Raw genomic sequence first — 18,995 nt, 5'->3', positions numbered from 1 at the left:
ATGTCGCAGAAGCTGAGGTTGAATGGATCGGTACAGTGGTAAAGACAGTAACTGCTGCATGCCCTTTCCAGGATCAAAAGATGTGGCAAATCGATTCCAAGTGAGAGTCCTGTGAGACAGAGTCTGGACTTTTCCAAGGTGCGCTCACAAGTTTAAATCATTTAGATTCAAAGCATTTTTAACATTGGAAGTTATTGTTTCCACACAGATAGCAGAAGGAAGGGAGAATGCCGGCCAAAATCAGCGACCTAAGCCACAGTCTGTATCCAGTGAGTCAGACTAATTCTTAGTAAAACACAAAGATTCTCATTTTCAGGCGATTATACACTAAAGAAAACATACTTGTATATTATATTCCACTTCTGCCATTATACCCCCCCACCTACACACTGGACCTTTAAAGCTCAGAGGAGGCCAGCAGTTTGTTAACAACCAGCGTTGAGCTCATAGTTAAAACCACAAATATGTTTACAAGACAGGAGCAGCGGCGGAAACAGCAGGCGCGCTGTCTCTCACTCTCCGTCCTCTGTTATCTAATTTGTCTCACTCGCGTTTGATCGTGTCCCTGCTCCATCTCAGCTGATGAAAAACAATCGTCTGTATTCATTTTCTGCCTCCACTCTTCCCTCTTCCTCTCCGATGCCTTCCTGGGGGAGCCCGGTTGGCTGCGCTCTAGGCTGGTGAGGGATGTGAACACAGGAAAAATTAGCAAGCACGCCAAAGCCAGTAATTGTTAAATTGCAGTAAATAGACCCCATGTGACCCAGGCGAATAAACTCAGAAATCAACAAAAGCCTACCCAGACCCAGTTTATCTAAATTCCAATAGTATGCTCAGTAATGGAAAAACACTGTAGAAATGCCATTTCAAATAGACCTCGATGTAATCCCCAGCCCACTGGGGTCCATTTAATCAATGCTACAGACATGAGCATAGTGGAGGAACAGTCTGCAAATGGAAGTGGAGTTCTGAGTCAGCTCACAGGAGATTAAAAAGTAGAGGTGGATGAATAATGGAGGAGGAGAATGGTGGGAAAATTGCCGAATGTGGCGAATCATCAATAACGCCTCCTGTGAATAATTCTGAAAGAAAAAGACTTCTGCTGAAACTGTCTGTGCCCACTAAAATGGAATTGTTCTTAATTAGTTTTTTGCTGTGTGTTGCCTCACTCTGCGGATGAACGCTCATTATTTCACAAGCAGGCTTCCACTCATCTCACCTTAGATTGCCTGAAATCTCCAGCTGAAATCCGACATTATGCGAGCTGCTATAAGATAAGTGACAGCTTTCCGCTGATTAGCTGTGAAGTTTGGGAGTCAGTGGAAAGCCGGTGTTTGCTGGAGCTCTGCACCCCAACCTGGAGCTGCGGCTGACAGCTCCACGAGAAGAGTCGACTCAGGAGCAGCTCTCAGCGAGACGAACACGACGAGCTCACAGAAGCAACACCAATTCATATTCAATCAATCAGTGGTGCACAGGACCCAGCGTTGACAGCAGTTTGTGTGAAAAGCCCAGCGGTGCTCGCGCCCTTAAGCACCAGCTAACAGCCAGCTCCCTGTCTGAACATAATCATGTATCATTACTTCTCCAATCAATGAAGCAAAGCGCCACTCCTGCACTATTTCATGTGGTGTTTTCAGCAGCGCTCGTGAGCTCTTTATTTTGGCCTTGTTAGCAAACAAGGAGCTCAGACAGACGATGACAGATATTCAAATATATGCAGAGCTATGTGGAGATTCTCTGGGCAAAGTCTTCTCCTGATTGTTTTTCCCTCATTATCTGACAGTGTTGTCCCCCATTAACTTTGTCTCCCAGTGTTTGTTGACAGATCATTTTCTGGTTTTCTCACATCAGCAGCCCTAAAAGAAAACAGATGATCTGTCTTTGGTGTTGTGAACAGAGTGAATTTTATCCGTTTTATGGTCAGATTTTTTAGCAGCTTTGCCATGGCGGGGATAATATTTTCACTGTGGATCTGTCCAAAGGTGGGAAAAGCCTGCCAGGATCTCTAAAGCAACATGATTCATTTGCTATACCTTGTTAGTTTTATCTGCACAAAAAGCCACGTGTAAAAGTTGAAATTTGTGTTTTTTATGGGGGACTATTTTTTGGTTGGGTGCAGTGAGTTCCTGCTAGGTGGCTGCTGCTTGTAGTTTCATATTTACTGTATAGAAATGTCCACTACAAGCCGTTTCTACAGTAGCCCAGAACAGACAAACCTAACACAGCTTAAGATTGGACGATATGTGTTTTTGCATTGGCCACTTCAGTTTGCAGCCCCCACAATGAGAAATTCAGAAAAAACACTTGATTTTTTTTTATGTGGTTTAACTTTAAAAACCTGGATCAGAATCACTTTTCTTGTGCTGCATTCAGATGCCTTTCAGAAGAATTTAACCCTTTGAATTGGTTTGATTTCTTTGGAAAACAATGATGAAAGGCAAAGGGCAACTCAGCCAAGAAATGTCCTACAAATTGCAAGACATCAGTAGATTTAGAAAAAATATGTATATAAAAATCATGTTTTTTTCTGTTTTGTTTGTTTGTTTGTTTTTTTGTTGTTTTTTTTGTTTTGTTTTTTTTTTACAAAAAACTATATTTAAAATCATCATATTTTTATAATTGAAATTGTGTTATACAATTCTAATTATTTCAAACACTTTTGAAAAGTCATTTCCTTTTTTTTTTTTAAAACTTTCCTTTGTGCTATTTTTTTGTTTGTTTTTTTCTTCTTATATTGCTTGTTGCCTTCTTCCCATTTTTGGAAAGAAATTGAACTAATTTGCTCAGGGTTCAAAGGGTTAAATCACTTGGTCCATTTGTGTCAGAGAAAACTCCTCCTGAACAGTGGAGAAATTCTAACCGGGAGAAGTTTTAGACGGTTACAGTCTGCAATCCTCACCACTAAGTGCCACTAAATCCCCTAAATCTTGAATTAGTTTTTTTATGGATTGAAAAATAATTGATTTGAATAATTCCTGTCACTATCTTACATAAACCATTTGTTTATTGCTGTAGGATAATATTGTAAACTCTGCATCCAGGAAGAATATGAACCATAAGTATGAATTATTATGTCTAAGCCGATGACATCAGTAAGGATCCTGTTAGATTCATACAACATTAATAGAAAAACAGCTGCATGTGGCTCCCATAAATCCACACACACACACACAATTCTTTGTGCACATGCATGTTTATGACACGCAGTGTTGTCAGCTGGACAGACTCCATAATTCACAAGTAGTTTGCAGGAGACAGTCTGGCTTTGTGGGAGATGTTCTGTCATCCCCTCTTGTCAGCTTAACACTGCTGTCCCACAGAGCTAGTTTTCATTCCCTCCACCTCATCCTCGGCTCTTCATGTCTGCTCTCCATGCTCTGTAAAATATGTATTTTTCTCCTAGAGCCCGAGAACTGATTTCTCATCTGCAGCAGGGTGGGAAGACTCTCCACAGCAGCAATTCTTTATTCCACCTGTCGAGGCAACAACTGAACGCACACACAATCCCGGTCAAGTCAGCAACTGCAGAGGTTGAGATTTAAACGCCTGTTCATCATGTCTGAGAGGTGAAAGGTCACGCTGGAAAAACAGCACAGATGCACAGAGAAACAGTACAGATGAACTTGAAGGCATGACTGGGCCTTTTTACACTCAAAGTGATACAATTTGACCCATTTTTATCCACATAGAGGATACAAATTTCCCCACTGTGGGACTAATAGAGGATTATCTTATCAAATAGGCTTGTTATCAGTGGAAGTGGAAAGATAATGTGATATTATTATTATGATTATTATTATTATTATTATTATTATATATTGGTTTGGGGTTTTTTATTCCTTAACCTTTTAAAACCTGGAACGACATCACTTTTCTTGTGCTGAGCTCAGATATCTTTCACAGGTATTAAAACCTGTGAACCCTGAGCAAATTGATTTCTTTCAAAAACATGGGGAAAAAGGCAATAAGCAACATTACAAATTGTTCTGCAATTTGTAAAAAAAAAAAAAAAAGAAAAGAAAAAATATTATTTTTTAAAAAGCAAGGGGAAATTTATAACACTAAACTATATCTATAATTATCATAATTATTATATTTTACCCATCTAACACAATTAATTTATTTTTTAATGACCCTTCTCATGTCATTGACATGTTTTGGTGTTTTCTACTTTCCCATTTTCTGTTTGTTTGGTTTGGCTATTTTTCAGGTAATGTTTTGAAACCTTTTACTAATTTTTTGGGTATTTCTTAAGTTGAGTTAAGTTGAGTTGCTTATTGCCCTTCTTCCTGTTTTTTCAAAGAAATCAAGCAAATTTACTCAGGTTTCAAAGGGTTAATGATTATTTTCTGTTTGTTTGTGTTTTAAGACACTGAGGGAATTCAAGGACTGCTGTAATGCTGAATTAACAAGCAGATTTGTCAATTTTTGTCCAAAAACACTCTCTTGGTCTCTTAGGAGTGTCTTAAAAAACACACACAAACAAGCAAGCTATGAGGGATTTTTCACCAAATAAGAGCCGCAGCAGCAGCCACTGATTTTACATGACCTGGTCCTAATGACTGTACCAGTGCTGCCGTGAAGGACGCTGTCTGTCTTTTTTGTCTTACTTTGAATATCGCTGGTCAAAGAGAGCTGTCCATCACTGGTTTCAGCAGAGAAGGCTGACCCAAGCCTGCTGGGAACTGAACTGTAGTTAATTAGTGCACAAAGCCTCAGGGACAAAAGAAACTTTAGGGTGGAGGTGATGGGGGAGTCGCTTGGAAGTAGGGGGATAAAGCGGCGGATCTTGAGCTTGTAGCACAGAGGGACTTTTGGGGGGAAACTTTGTATGTGTGTGTTCCTGTGTTGGGGTGCAGCAGGAGGTTGGAGGGTTGGAGCAGTGGGGGCTCACAGAGGGATGAATTAGCAGTGTGAAGGGGAGCCTTGTCCCCGAGCTGAGACTACCAGCCAGCACACACACACACACACACACACACACTGACACACACAGTCTGTCTCCGCTGCAACCCACCAAGGGACAAAAGACTGTGTGGGTGTGGTGGAAAGGGACCTAAGGAGAGACTATGAGACAGAGACCACGAAAAGGTCAAAGTTTGACATGAACTAATGAGGGCAGGCAGTCTGTCAGACACTTTTTGCACTGAAGATATCACTTTGATGACTAAAACTGTGTCTTCTTTCATAAACTCCCTCGAGGGAAACCTGCTATATGTTCCAGAGGTGTTCCTGTGTGTCTGTGCTGTTTTCGTCAGATCTATATATAGACTTTTATTGTGAATTCAGGATTTCCACATATTTTCATGGACAAAATTTCAGTACTTTTCCATGACATTTCAAGGACACAAAATATATTTTTTAAGGTTTTTCATATAAGATAGACATATAAGATTCAATCTCTTTCAGACGTAATGCTAGTGTCCTTAGTGATGGGCTAACCGTTTTCTTAAATTAAAAAACTGAAAAAAAACATTTTCTTTCAGTTTTCTATAAAAATTCCCAAATATGTTTTAAAAAAGGAGAAAAAAGATTGCTGATTTTTTGTTTTAAAGAAAACACACCAAAATTGCCAACATTTTCAAGTTTTCTAGAAAATCACCAAGAAAATTTGAAGGACAAAAAAAAATCGCTGAAAAATTTTACAGAAAAACCCCCACACAAACAATAAAAAAAACTGGCAGTTAAATCAATACAATACTTAGCCGGTTAAAGTTGTATGCCCCTCACCTAAATCAAAATGTGCTTAAAAAAAGTTATTTGAAATGCCTAGTGGGCAGACATGAAGGAGAGACTGACTGTAGGGAAAAATGAAGAAACTTTTATGATTAAAACAAATAAACAATAACAACCAAAACTAGTCATATGTCGACACAAAGACAGAAAATAAATTTATGGTTACGTCACATAAAAGTCATTCCATTTATTAAACACAACACATTTCCATATTTTTTCCCCAAAACATTCAATGATTGCTATTAGTTCCATGAATCTCCCAGGCCTGGAAAATGTAATTTGACGTTTATGACTTTTCCAGGTTTTCAATGACCGTAGGAACCCCGTGAAATTGATTAAATGATGCTAAAATATTTGTGTGATATTAATTTGCATGATTTAATGGGTTTGCTTCAAACACCAAGAGTAATCACAGATGGTTATTATGCAGCATCAGTCTCAGGGCCACTCACTAACCCGCGGGAGGCGCTGTCTGTCCATTGTCATCGCAGCTCACATAAACGTCCTCCGCCACTGAAACCAGTCCCTTTAATAACACCATTGATCGGTATTTATCGGCGGGGAGCGGAGCGTCCAGGACGGTGTTACCTGCTGCCAGGACGGACAAACACTGCGGGCTGGTGGCCAAACAAGCAACCAGCCTCCTCCTCCCACCTCCTCATCCTCGCGCCCCCCGCCAGCCGCGTCAAGCTACACAGAGAGGATCAGAGTGAAACCGGAAGTGTAGCACCTTTTACTTCAAAATAAAATGTCGGTAGGAACCATTTTAAAGAATAAATTAGCAGATGATTACTATCGAGCTCATTACCCAGTCAGTGATGTCAGAGCAGGGCAGTTTGGCAGGTGTTCAGACGCACCTGCTACTATGATATCACTGGTCAGGATGAGGTCATTTTATGACCAGTACAATAGCTGCAGTCTCCGACCCGGTGTGACTCACCTTTGGATGACAAATTATTATTGATCTGAGGTGTAAAAACAAACAATGTTTCACAAATGAATGTTGTGACCACAGACTGAAATTATATTGTGACAAGAGCCATAAGGATGGTGAGATAGGCTTAAAATATTTGCTGGTCTGAATTAAAATAAGGTAAAATAAATAAGATGTCCAATTATTAGTGTAGACAGATAAGTAATTAGAAATTATAGAAAAACTCAAATACTATATACACACTAGAATACAATATTCAGGCAATATTATACATGACACAGGTCATGAAAAAAACATAAGTATACACCAAACATAGAAATTTAAAAATAATAAAACTATTAAGAATTAATACAATGTTTACCATATTGCAAATACTGAGTTAATAATAGAATAGAGATGTAAATAAATAAACAACAGTATTAAAAATGATAAGATATTATAAGGTAATTCTTTATTGGTCCCACAGTGGGGAAATTTGCATTGTTACTGCAGGAAAAAGGGAGTAAGCGCAAAAACTGATAAAAAACAAACAAATAAACATATAATCAGTGAGTTTACAGAAATTGTTGAATGGCTGAATTCAAACTATTACATGCAGGAAGTATAGATATTTCTCAGAAAATATTAATGATAATAATAATAATAATAAATACTTTTTAGATTTATGTTCTTTGCAGTTTCTGGCTATGATTAAAATGAGTGATTTTAGATATTTTTCAAAAAAAAAAACACATCTTCAAAAACCATTTGCAGGTTTTTAGATTCCGAGGGTACTAAAATGAAAACCAAATACAGGGCACCCACTGGTTCACCTGGTAGAGCGTGCACCCCACGTACAAAGGCTGTGTCCTCAATGGCCACCTGTGACCCTTTTGCTGCATGTCATGTTATCCTCTCGCTCCCCCTTTCATACTGAAGCTGTCCTATACAATGTAAGCAAAAGCCAAAAAAAATAATCTTTAAATAGTCTAAATAAACAAATGAATACAAAATACAACCATTTGAAATTGAATGCTCCTCCTCTACACCTACCTCCTCTCACAAATAACAAACACTCCCTAAGAAGAAGAAGAGCTAGAAATTATATATAAAATTTGGCTTTGGCTTTTTCTGGCTGAAATTTAGCACATTTACATCGCATTGTTTCCAGGTGGTCTATCTTTAATGAATAGAAGATAACGCACAGCATGCACTCTTATTGTGAAAATCTTGACCGGAAGCTTGTTGTCCATTGTTTGTGCCTTGCCGCCTCTGAGTCCCCAGCCCCTCTGTGTCTCTGTCCCAGTGTTGCCATTCCGACGACACATCCCTCACAGAGGAGCAACAGCCACACGGAGTTGGACAAAGTGGACTAAACGGACCTCTCCGCGGACAGAGACCCCCTCGCAGCCGGGTCTCCCTCCTCTGGCGGCGGGCAGAAGCCGGGAGATGCGCCCCCATGGATAGACGCTCGCAGTCGGTAAAGTCACATAATGAGACTGAGAAAGGGCTCCTGTAGCATTCACAACTCCGGAGGAATAACAAGGACCTGATTGAATGCGAAATAAAGAAGCCCTCGGTTATTTTTGTTGATTTTTATTTTATTTTTTTATGGTAATGGAGTTTTTCGCATGGTAATGCGGTCGGAGGAGAGCCCCCTCACAACTTGAAGACATGAGAATCGTTTCGGAACAAAAAGCTCGGCTGCGTTGGTCGTGAGTGAATGCTCTTTTTTTTTTGTCTTTTCTCCACATGTGTTACTTATGTTGCTCGGAAGCGCCTTGTCCATCCGAGGGGTCCATTGCACAGGGTTTGTTAGGGCCGCATTACAACGTCACGGTCCATTTTTTTTCGGGCTGCATGAGGAATGAGGTTAATTTCATTTTTAAAACTTGTTCTGAGTTTTGTGCATTCTTCTGGATTACCAATGACTGGGGGCTGGGGGTTTATACATCATTACATGAGCCTCAAAAATCAAGGAAAAAAAAGGGTTTGGGCATCATGCAATTTTTCTGACTGTTTCGGAGGTATTTCTCCTGTGCGATCGGTCATATTTTTGACATTTTCCATTAGGGAGTTGTGCATTCTTTGCTGTTCGGTTTCTAGACGAGGGACTCGTTCCCTGTTAACGGATCATTTTACACAAAATTCGGTTTCATCTGAATTCTATCTGGTTGATTTTTTCGGCAAATTCGGTCGGAGAAGATCATTTTCTTTTTTATGTGTAATTTTATGCTGAGCATGTCGGAAGGAGTGCCCCCTCACAACAGAAGACATGAGAATTGGGAGAGGAACAAAAAGCTCGGCCAGTTGCTCTGTGTGTGGGAGTCTCCATCCATCCGTGGGGTTCCAGGTCTGGCACCTTTCTTCATGTTTGCAAACGCCTGGTTTATGACAATGGATTACTTGCTGTGGGTGTTGCAGCCTCATTGTCCCCGTGGTGTGGCTGTAGAAGGAGCATGTGGCTTCATATTCTTTTGCATCTACTTTTGTCTCATGTGGATGAACATTGGACTGTTTATTTGGCACACATCATTGCCACTGAGGGGAAAAAAATGAAGAAAAAAAAAAAACAGTTAAGGTGTATTTTATCTGACAGTTTGAATCATATTTGGGTCAGTCAAACCAACCAGTTTTAAACATTTCAATCAGTCATTCTTGCTTAAATTAGATCCGTAAACCAGACTCCGTTCATGTTTCGGCTAATTAAAGCTGTTAATATAATGTAGGCTGCTAAACAGGCAATTCCTCTGAGTATCAATTTGCTCTGTGATTGTAATCCATGTACACATGTATCAGCACGCCCCGTTCCCTCAGTGTGTGGTGCCCAGTGTTCCCATTGCGGCTGAAGGACTGCCCTGTTGCTATTGTCCCTGTTGTTGTCACACCCACAAGCTGAATGAGGATACCCACCTGCCCCACCTTTCCTCCTCCACTCAGAGGTACACAGGGGCGGCCCTCCACTGAAACGCGCTCATATGATGCATGTCTAAAGGTTTGGAATCACAGCGGATCAATTCGGGGCCCCTGAAGCGCCACACATGTGAAACACATTAGATGGCAAGTGTGAATTAAAGGTCAGTGGCTTAACAAGTGTGCTGCAGCCCCCGAAGCTCCCTCCATCACCGAGGGATGTGTTGCTCAGGGAGAGAAGCCCACCATACCCACCCAGCCTCTCTGAGCTACATTTCTCTGCCTCGCCTCCCTCCCCGTCCAATCTGCCTCTCCTGGACCGTGGCCAGCCTGATCCCTCATCAATTCTGGTGTCAGCAAGTAAATCAATGCAGCGGCAGCAGCCCCTCCAAGTCCCAGTGGGCTCTCACGCCGCGATGATCAGCCCCGTCCCCCCCGCCCCAACCGGACCGCTAACTGTTACTCAAAGCTCAGGGGTTAACAAATGTTTGTCCTCTGAGGATAAACATGAAGGGCAGATCATCGCCGGGTTTAAACGAGGCCCCCTTTTTTTTTCAGTTGCATGTCGTTTTATTGAGCTGCTTACTCAGTGGATTTCAACACATGGCTTGAATCTGGAATTTGTTTTTTCAGATTGGCAAGTGTTTGCGCATGGATGATGCAAAGCTGGACTGCAACTTGAAGTGCTTATTTACAAAAGCTACAGTGATGACTTATCTCCGATTCTCACCAACAGACTGCAGTAAAAGCCTCAGCAACTGTGACATTTTTATGCCGTATTACTCTCATTTACAGTCAGCGTTTACTGTACTCTTATTTTAAAAGCTCGTAAACTAGATGGATGACCACTCAGGAAGCGTTTTATAAACTAATCTGCGGTGTGTGCGATTGTGGGAAAAAGCATTAAGCGTCAGGTTTGCTGATGAGTTTCACATCGATAAGAGAGCTTCATTCGCATTTCTGTACGTCAGAATATAAACAAGAATAGTTATTTGTTGACCTGTGATGGCAGATGCGAGCAGCCCCGAGGGGAGATTGAATTAGGTCAGCTTGACTTGTTCAGAAAGTGCTCAAACTGAGTTTCACACTCCGCTGTGATTCTATAGAGAGAGACATGCTCTCAAATACAAATGAACTTTGGCTTTGAAGGAGCCCAGAAGTCACATGTTTTTGGAGCCTGTTTTTTTTGCACCTATTTATAGCCACACATTTGATACTCCTCCGATCACTGATGATGACGTTAATATTTCATATGTTTGCTTGTTGGCAGCGAGTGTCAGTGTAGTACAAGGCGAGGCCTCCCTTTCATGATGCACCCGCTCTCACAAAGTGAATAAAACATTAGCATGTGTGAGCTCCCAAAGCGCACTGGGAATGCAGAGTGTGTGTGGCATTTTGGCTCCGGCGGACGATCAAAAAAAAGAAAAAAAAAAAAAGTTAAATGCCACGGGTGGTGATGCTCTAAAGTTCCCACTGCAGCATTGTTTTCTTACCCCAGGGGCAGAATGACTCCAGCGCTGCTGTAGTTTTATGGGAGATGGGGGAGATTTCTGGATTTGAGTTATAGCAGCGAGCTGATCTCAGAGGCACTGTAAATTTACCAGGGAGGGGGGGGGGGCTGTGGAACAAATGGGATCTTTTTCAATCTTAACTGGTTTCTAGGATTTAGTGAGTTGAAGATAACACACTTTGGTGAATAAAGTTGTTGGCGAACGATGTTCATGCTGGGATTTTAGTGTTAGAGCCGGGGCGGCAGTAGCTCAGTCTGTAGGGACCGAGCTGGTTCAAGCATGGACAAAGTATGGATTGAGGACTGGTAGCTGGAGAGGAGCCAGTTCACCTCCTGAGTCCTGCCGAGGTTCCACTGAGCAAGGCACAGAACCCCCAACTGCTCAGGGTGCCTGTCCATGTGCAGCCCCTTCGTTCTGACATCTTAACCCTTTGAAACTTGACAAATATTGATTTCTTTCAAAACATGGAAAGAAGAAAATGAGCAACTTAACAAGAAATGGCCCAAAAATGAACCAGGAATTAGTAAAAAGTTAAAGAAAATTGAGGGAAAAAAAGAAGCCAATAAGCAAAAGAAAACATTGAAAAACAAAGAAAACGACCGTTGGGGTTGATCCTCACAGTAATATAATTTTAAACATATAAAGATTATAAATATAGTTTTCTGGAAATGTTCCCTCTTTTTTATATCTAATAATCCACCCACAGCTAATTTTAGAGTCAGTTTCTTGTAACCTTTTGCCAATTAATTTTTGCAGTGTAACGGACATTTCTTGCTCCATTGCTGATTGTCTTTTCCCCATGTTTTCAAAAGACATTTAAACCAATTTTCTCAGATTCCAGAGGTTTAAATGCTTGTGAAAGGAGTCTGAATGCAGCTCAACAAAACTGAGGTAGATCCACGGTCTAAAGGGTTAATACTTCAGGCCCTGTTGTCGGTTTTGGGTTGGGGTTGATCCTCACATGACTAATAACCATCTCAGCAAATATCGTAGTGTCACGATATAACACAGTTATCATTATTATCCCTTTAACCCTTTAAAACCTGGAGTGACATCACTACTTCAGGACGCCTTTCAGAAGCGTCTAAACCTGTGAACTCGTTGCAAGAAATTAGTAGATTTTGAAAATTATTTTTTAAAAAAAGAGGGAGGAAAAAAAGAGAAAAGCTATGGAGAAACTGTATTTATTATTATCATAATCATATATTTAAAATTATGTTTCATTTATTATAATAATTAGAAAGCGTTTCTTTCCAGGCCATTTCCTTTTTTTATTTATATTTTTTAAAGTGTATTTATTCATTTATTTTATTGAATTTTGTATATTTACTTGTAGTTTTTACTTATTTCCTGCAGATTTTTGTGTCACTTAGTTTTTATTGCTCATTGAACTCCACCCATGTCTTTTAAGATCAAACTGATTTGCTCAAGTTTGTCCAAAGGGTTAAAGGAATGAAAACAGGAGGAGTGTTTGTGTTTTGGAGGAATTCAGTTTTTTGATTGGACACTCTTTACTGAACCATTCTTTTAATGGCGTGTGTGTAAAAAGTCTCCCTTTTAAAAATAACTAATGAAGGTGAGATTCTCCCTCTGGTTGCACTTTCCCCCTAATGATCACGCCACAGTACACTTAGAAACAGATATACTGTTGTAACCAAAGCGTTGGGTAGTTGGTAGTGGTCTTGGTATCCTGCACCGCTGGCACAATTTGGCCATTGTCGACTGTTGTTGGACAGATTCAGCATGTTGAATCAATGATGAGGGAAATCACTGTGATTGGCAGCTCGGCTCAGCGCACAGGAAGAGAGGCTGAGTGAGGAAAGCAAACATGTGACTGAAGTCAAGAGCGCGAGAGATTGAAACAAATGTGTTTCATTCATGGGCTGAGACATGGGGGCCCCAACATGCAGAAGGCCCCCACCACCTCGCCTAAAGGAGAACGACAGACTTTTTGGTGTCTTAGCATCTGTGTTGTTGCTGCTGTGCATCTCTTTCTGTTGCTTTGCGTGTCTTTATGGTCATTTTGTATCTCTTGGTAGTTATTTTGTGTCTCTTTGTGGTTGTTTTGCCCCTTTTTGTTATCCTATTGCATCTCTGAAGTGTCTGTTTCATTTTGCGTCTCTTTGTGGCTGTTTTGTCCCTTTTTTTTGTTGTTTTGCATTTCTTTGTTGTTGTTTTGCGTCTTCTGGTCTTTATGTGTTGCTTTGTAGTCATTTGATGTGTCTTTTTGGTAATTTTTTAAAGCTGTTCTGTAGTCAATACGTGTCTCGTCAAGTGACATTTTGCAGGCAAAGGCCAGAAGGGGCCCCTAAAACTTTGGGTCCCTGGGCCTGTGTCCGGTAGGCTCATTGAGTAATCCCTCCATTGGTTATTTAAGTTAAGAGTTTTTTTTAGCCAATGAGCCCCTTAGCTGTAACAGTTTGTAATTGTTTGTGTTATTGTTCACTAGCACACGGTAAATATCATATGTTCTTTCATCATCAGCTATTGTTGGTAATGTGCTAACTGGCTAACTTACGTACTGAATCCTTCCTGTCGTTCTTTTGTTTTCGGTTTTTGAACGCAGACCACCACCGCAGGCTGCTATGCAGAGTTATTTCATCTCATGCAAGCACTGAGCGCACATGCCAGTAGGCCGTCGGCTGTATTTGTGATGTGTTCAGGTGTAACTTTTTGGCTGAGACACAGGCGACATGAGGCAAAGCAACGCTGCTTTCGTCACCGCTGATGCCGGTTGGGTGTGAGTCGGCCTTTATTTGTAAAATAACATAGTGAAAAAAAATTGAATTTCACCTAAAGGGACTAATAAAGGAATGCTTCTGAGCAGCACGTGTGCAGGGCGCAGATGTTCAGCTTGAGGATGTACATTGTCATCCACTCCTGCTGGCTAATAACACTTTTTGTAAAATGATTTTTTAAAAATCCTTGTAAAGAGATTTTGTCCTCTCTTGCTCCATGGGGAGGTCAAAGGTCACACTCGGATAGCAGAGCACCTCTCAAGCTGTTGGGGATTCAGTATCTTGCTCAAGAATGCTTCAGCAGAGAGGAATCCCGCTTTCACAGGGGCTTGAACCCGGCTTTTCTCCAGATGTAGGACGGTCAACCTGCTGCTGCCGCTGCATGTGCATAGCATGAGGTGAAGCTTGTTTAAAGGAGCATCAGCTCCGGCCTGTGGTTAGCTGAGGCTGAGTAATTCTGTCTCTGTTGCCCCCGGGGGAGACGAGGGACGGGGCGACGCACCGGATCAGACACCCAAGGGACGGGTTGGATCAGCGGCGTGTAGTCCGGGAGCGTTCACTCAGCCGTGTGCTACGGAGGGCAGAGTGTAGCCAAGCAAAGACAACAGCCGCTGATTTCCCTGATTAGTTCCCCCTCTCTGGCTCAAGTCGTGCTAATCAGTAAAACAACCTTGTTCACAATCGTACATTTGGGCTCGACAAGCGCAGTTGTTAACTGCCGTCGCTCACAAGTACAGAAGACCGAGAAAGCTTTCACAAATTAATAACAGGGCTCGCTTTTGTATTTAAATCCCTGCCAGTAAATATACATTTTTGTTTGAGCATAAATATAATTCATTAAATATTATGCAGAGGAAAAAGTGATTTCCGTTGTCAACAAAGACGAAGCACTTATTTCTCTCTGAATTCAATTATTTTCACATTATGCAGCATCTGCTTATTTAAACTTTTCATCTCTTAAAACACTGTTGTCTGCATGTAAAAGTACCCCAGCTACAAATCAGATGCTTCACTAATGCTCACCATTAAGAAATAATCAAGTGACCATGAGTTCGCGTAATTAGTTCATTGTTAATGGATCGTCACTTAATGATCGTTAATTCAAAGGGACTCCATTCTCTAATTTATTTGCCGCCAAATTAGCTGGAATCCAGTTACAGAAAGACTCTTCTCAGAAACACGTGAGTGATCCGCTCGAAAACAGAGCTGCACCTGTTCCCATAGAGATACGAAGATGTTTATATCAAACCCACAAGTAAACATGTTGCTGCGTGACAGCGAGAGACGATCCATTAAGAATTAACGAATTGTAAAATGGTGGTTTCATCGTTTCTTAACAGTGATAAACAGGAATTCATTATACATCAGGCATTAATATACGTCATACATCGACAAACCAAATTGTGGGACTCATAATGCTGAAAGGATACTGAAAACATTTTGATAAATGTCAATCTAACTTTAAAAAATAAACAACGTGGAATGAAAAATAACTCAAAAAACAGCTTCACCCAGTTATGTTGTTTCTTAGTCTTTGTTGTAGCTGCTTTTTTTTTTTCTTTGTGTTAAGTTTTCCATCATATTCTGCCTAAATCTGCATAGCTTGTGACTTTGTGGTGACCCACAGCTGTCCCCGGTGGGAAACCTGCACTTGACCCACGTGCGCACAGTTTGATTGACATTTAAAAACAGCCCAGAGACGTCAGCCTTCCCTGCTTTCTTCACAGCCATCGGATGGGTCAGCCAGGGATAAAAATGCTGTGCAGATTGCAGATGCATAATAGGGTGAACTGTTCACCCTATTATGCATCATGCTATAGTTCATATTACCTAAAGGACAGTTCAACATTTTGGGAAAGATGCCCTCATGTCTGGCCAGAGATGAGAAAATAAACTTCTCTCATAGAAGCGAAAAAACTAGCAGCTGGCTACCTTAGCTTAGCATGACTGGAAACAGGGAAATAATACTAGCTTTGTCAAAAGGCAACAAAATCTGCCTGTACTCTTACATAAACCCCCATAAAACTGTGACTTGTTTTTTTACACTTTAATGTTTGTACAAATTAAATAACCATAATGTTTGTCAGTGAGCTGTAGAGGTAGTTAGCAGATGTTAGCTGTTTCCCTCCATGTCTTTAGCCCGCTCCTGGGATTGTTTCATATTTAGCAGACATGACATTGGTTTCAGTCATCTCAAGAGTGTTTTCCCAAAAGGTTGAAATACTAAGCCAATATGTCACAAATCTGATGTATTTAGACTCAACATAACAAAAAAAAGACTTGCAACTCGTCCTAGGCTGAAACAACAGTGACTTGTGACTTTACTCAGACATTAGCCTTTTGAATTGATAATAATTGATACCTCCCCCAAGCCCAAAGATTAAAAAGTGTGTTATGGAAAAATCATTAAAATTGAATGAATTTCTCTTGGTTTCCTGAATTAACTAACATTATGGCGGTTCATCCCCAGCAAGTCAATATGTAACTCCTCAGATCCACCTGGTTTAAAGTGAACTAACAGCATCCGGTCAAGATAAAGAGAGAACCATGAAGAACTACGGGCTACTTTAGTGATCGTAGTTAGAAAAAATGATACCGCAGATAATTTCGTTCACAACAAATTTGTAAAGGCAGACGTGATTTTTGTAAATATAATACAAAGTATATTATTACCACTGTCTTGCTATTATTGTTAAAATAGCATCACACTTGGTGAAGAGGGCACTATGACTTGGTTAGGACTCAAATTTAAAGTTTAAGACTTGGGCCTTACTTCTGACTTACAAAACAATGTAAAATTTATTTTATTTTTTTAAATCACATTTTCACGCTGTTTCACAATTATTATTATAATTACTAAACCAGTTTTTATGCAAGTATGCATAAAAAAAGTCCCCAGTTTGAAAATTTATGAAGGTGAGATTCTCCGTACAGTTGGATCTATTTTCTCAATAGATAAGCAAATGTACATGGTATCATAACCATCCAGTTTCATATCATAGTATGAAGCAGTTGCACTCCTGCAACCCTATTATTGGGTATTTTTTTTTAGCCTTTTGCCAAGGTGGACCATGAACTGTTAACTTATTTTAAAGGAACAAAACAGTCTGAGAACATCCCATAAAATCACCAGTGCTCAACAGCCAACTTCTTTTCCATTTACATACAGATAGGCTAAGTTACATCCAAACTAAGAAGTCTTACCATTGTCCTTTGATCTCGTCTGTAGCTGCAGTGTGAACGTGACCACATGGTGCCCTACTGGAACACCACAGATGTAATCTGTCCTGTTGGATGCACAGATCACTATCTGTTATCTCTCGCCCTCTAAAAAGAAGAAACGCCATTGTGGTTTCTCTAATGAACACGCAGCACAGACTGTAAACACTGCGCATTTCTCCAGCTCAGCAGCCACAGATGGACCACTGATCTCTCCTCTCAATCAAACAGCAACACTGTACTGTAACTGTCTTTAAAGCAAAATGGCTGACAACGTTACGGTACCACATCAGCCATGTTTGTTGGAGAGAGCGCTGTTGTTGTTCTACACAGGTCGTGCTATTTGTTTACCCTCTCACACCCTCCCTCGGCTCCGCTATCAACGACTTGTGAGCAAATGGTGCACAGCAGGCGTCGTGTCATTGAGTCTCCATGAAGAAAGTGTAATTGTTTTAGTAATTATGTGCTAACAGCAACAGAACAATGGGAGTCGACGTGGTCACAGCTGCATATAGAGAACCTAGAGAGGAGTTGCGTCTTCTGAGGTGTAATGAACTCGCTGGACCGCCAGTCAGGTGACGACTGATTGACACAACAATGCTCATTGATCCTGCTGTTTATTCTCCGCCTCTCCTGTGATCTTCTGCCCGGCTCGCAAACAGCTAGGTGAAGAAAACAACTGCTCGGATCACCTCAGATTTGTCAAATCTCAGTCGAGTGCCTTCACGCTCGCTGGTGTCTGGAGTGAAAGCCTATTAAACATCCCCATGCTTATATGACCTCTCTGAACCGCCGCAAGTTAATGGAATATTTCCCATCCCAAGGCATCTTGGGGGATGCTTTGTTCTTAGTTCCACAAATGAATATTGAAAGGAGTGCATTTGCGGGTGCCAAACACACACAGCGAGAAAGCCTTAATTAGGCGGCATCACAGATATGCCATGATTGTCAGTGCTTTCAAAAACTGAGTGCATGTGGGTGGAGGTTATGAAAAAGAGGGAGAGCGAAGTTTTACCTGCGTGCTTTTGTCAAGCAGAGGGAACCTGTGTGTGCTCCTTAATGCTGTGCAACAATTTGGTTTCTCCCCCTCCTCACACTGTTTAATTCAGCTTTGTCAACCTTCCTCCTACTCTTAATCTGCAGAAACCCTTATGGACAGTCGGTGGGCAACCACAGAGCTGGCATGGACCACGTTCCCGGAGAGCGGGGTGAGTTCTTGTGTTGTGTGTTCCCTGTTTTCTCTCTCTCTCTCTCTCTTCATTTAACATTTGTTCCATTTGCTTGTTAATAGAGCCCAGTCTGCCTTGAACAGCACACCTCCTACTGTTTTATATCTTTGTTTTTGCAGTGTATGTTTGCTTTCCTGGATACTAAAAAGCTAATGAGAAACACACTGTGTGACATTATGTGTGTGGAAGAAATCAGAGATTTCAGTATTTAGGGAAAAAAAAAAAAAGCTTGATGAAGGAATATTGTACTTTAAACAAACAAATGAGCAGAAACACAGAGCAAATCCCCACAGTTTGTAAAGGCTACCAGGTAGACTCTACCTTGCATGTCTCCCCAGGATAGAGAGCTTTATAATTGAAAGCATGTGTCTGTGTCTTTTATAATATGGGCCCAAGAGCGCATTACAGGCAGAAATTAAGGTTTTCGGTTGATACCCCCTATAGGAATGGTGAGAAAATAAAACAACATGAATTTGACCCCAGGGCTAACAGCCTGACAGACCTCCCCCACTCCCGGCCAGTGTAATTTGTCTTCGCTACGTGAGCGCAAAGTCAGTCAATGGAAATGGTGGGTTTCCATGGAAACGATCTTCGGCAGCCCTCCTCCTTCTTCCCTCTCCCCCTACAAGGGCCGGCTCTGAATGTCCTAGCATCCATGAAGTCATATGTCACGACTGGCGAGGCAGCCCCTCTCCTCGCTCCTGACAAGCCCATACGTTCGGAGGCCAGCAATTAT

At 41.1% G+C, this 18,995-nt stretch overlaps 1 protein-coding gene across 1 annotated transcript in view; it reads left to right on the top strand.

Annotated features, from left to right (window-relative positions):
• The window catches only part of ephb3a (eph receptor B3a), a 51,975-nt gene continuing 32,980 nt past the window's right edge, over positions 1 to 18,995 (top strand). Inside the window, exons 1-3 of the mRNA XM_042497547.1 lie at positions 1 to 30; positions 7,956 to 8,129; positions 18,167 to 18,238. Coding sequence (XP_042353481.1) covers positions 1 to 30; positions 7,956 to 8,129; positions 18,167 to 18,238 — 276 coding nt within the window. The remainder of the gene's footprint in view (positions 31 to 7,955; positions 8,130 to 18,166; positions 18,239 to 18,995) is intronic.

The sequence above is a fragment of the Plectropomus leopardus genome, chromosome 12, assembly GCF_008729295.1.
Source record: "Plectropomus leopardus isolate mb chromosome 12, YSFRI_Pleo_2.0, whole genome shotgun sequence".
Lineage (NCBI taxonomy): Eukaryota > Metazoa > Chordata > Actinopteri > Perciformes > Serranidae > Plectropomus > Plectropomus leopardus.
The sequence above is the reverse complement of the archived record's forward strand: the minus strand, read 5'-3'. Positions and strand labels throughout refer to the sequence as shown.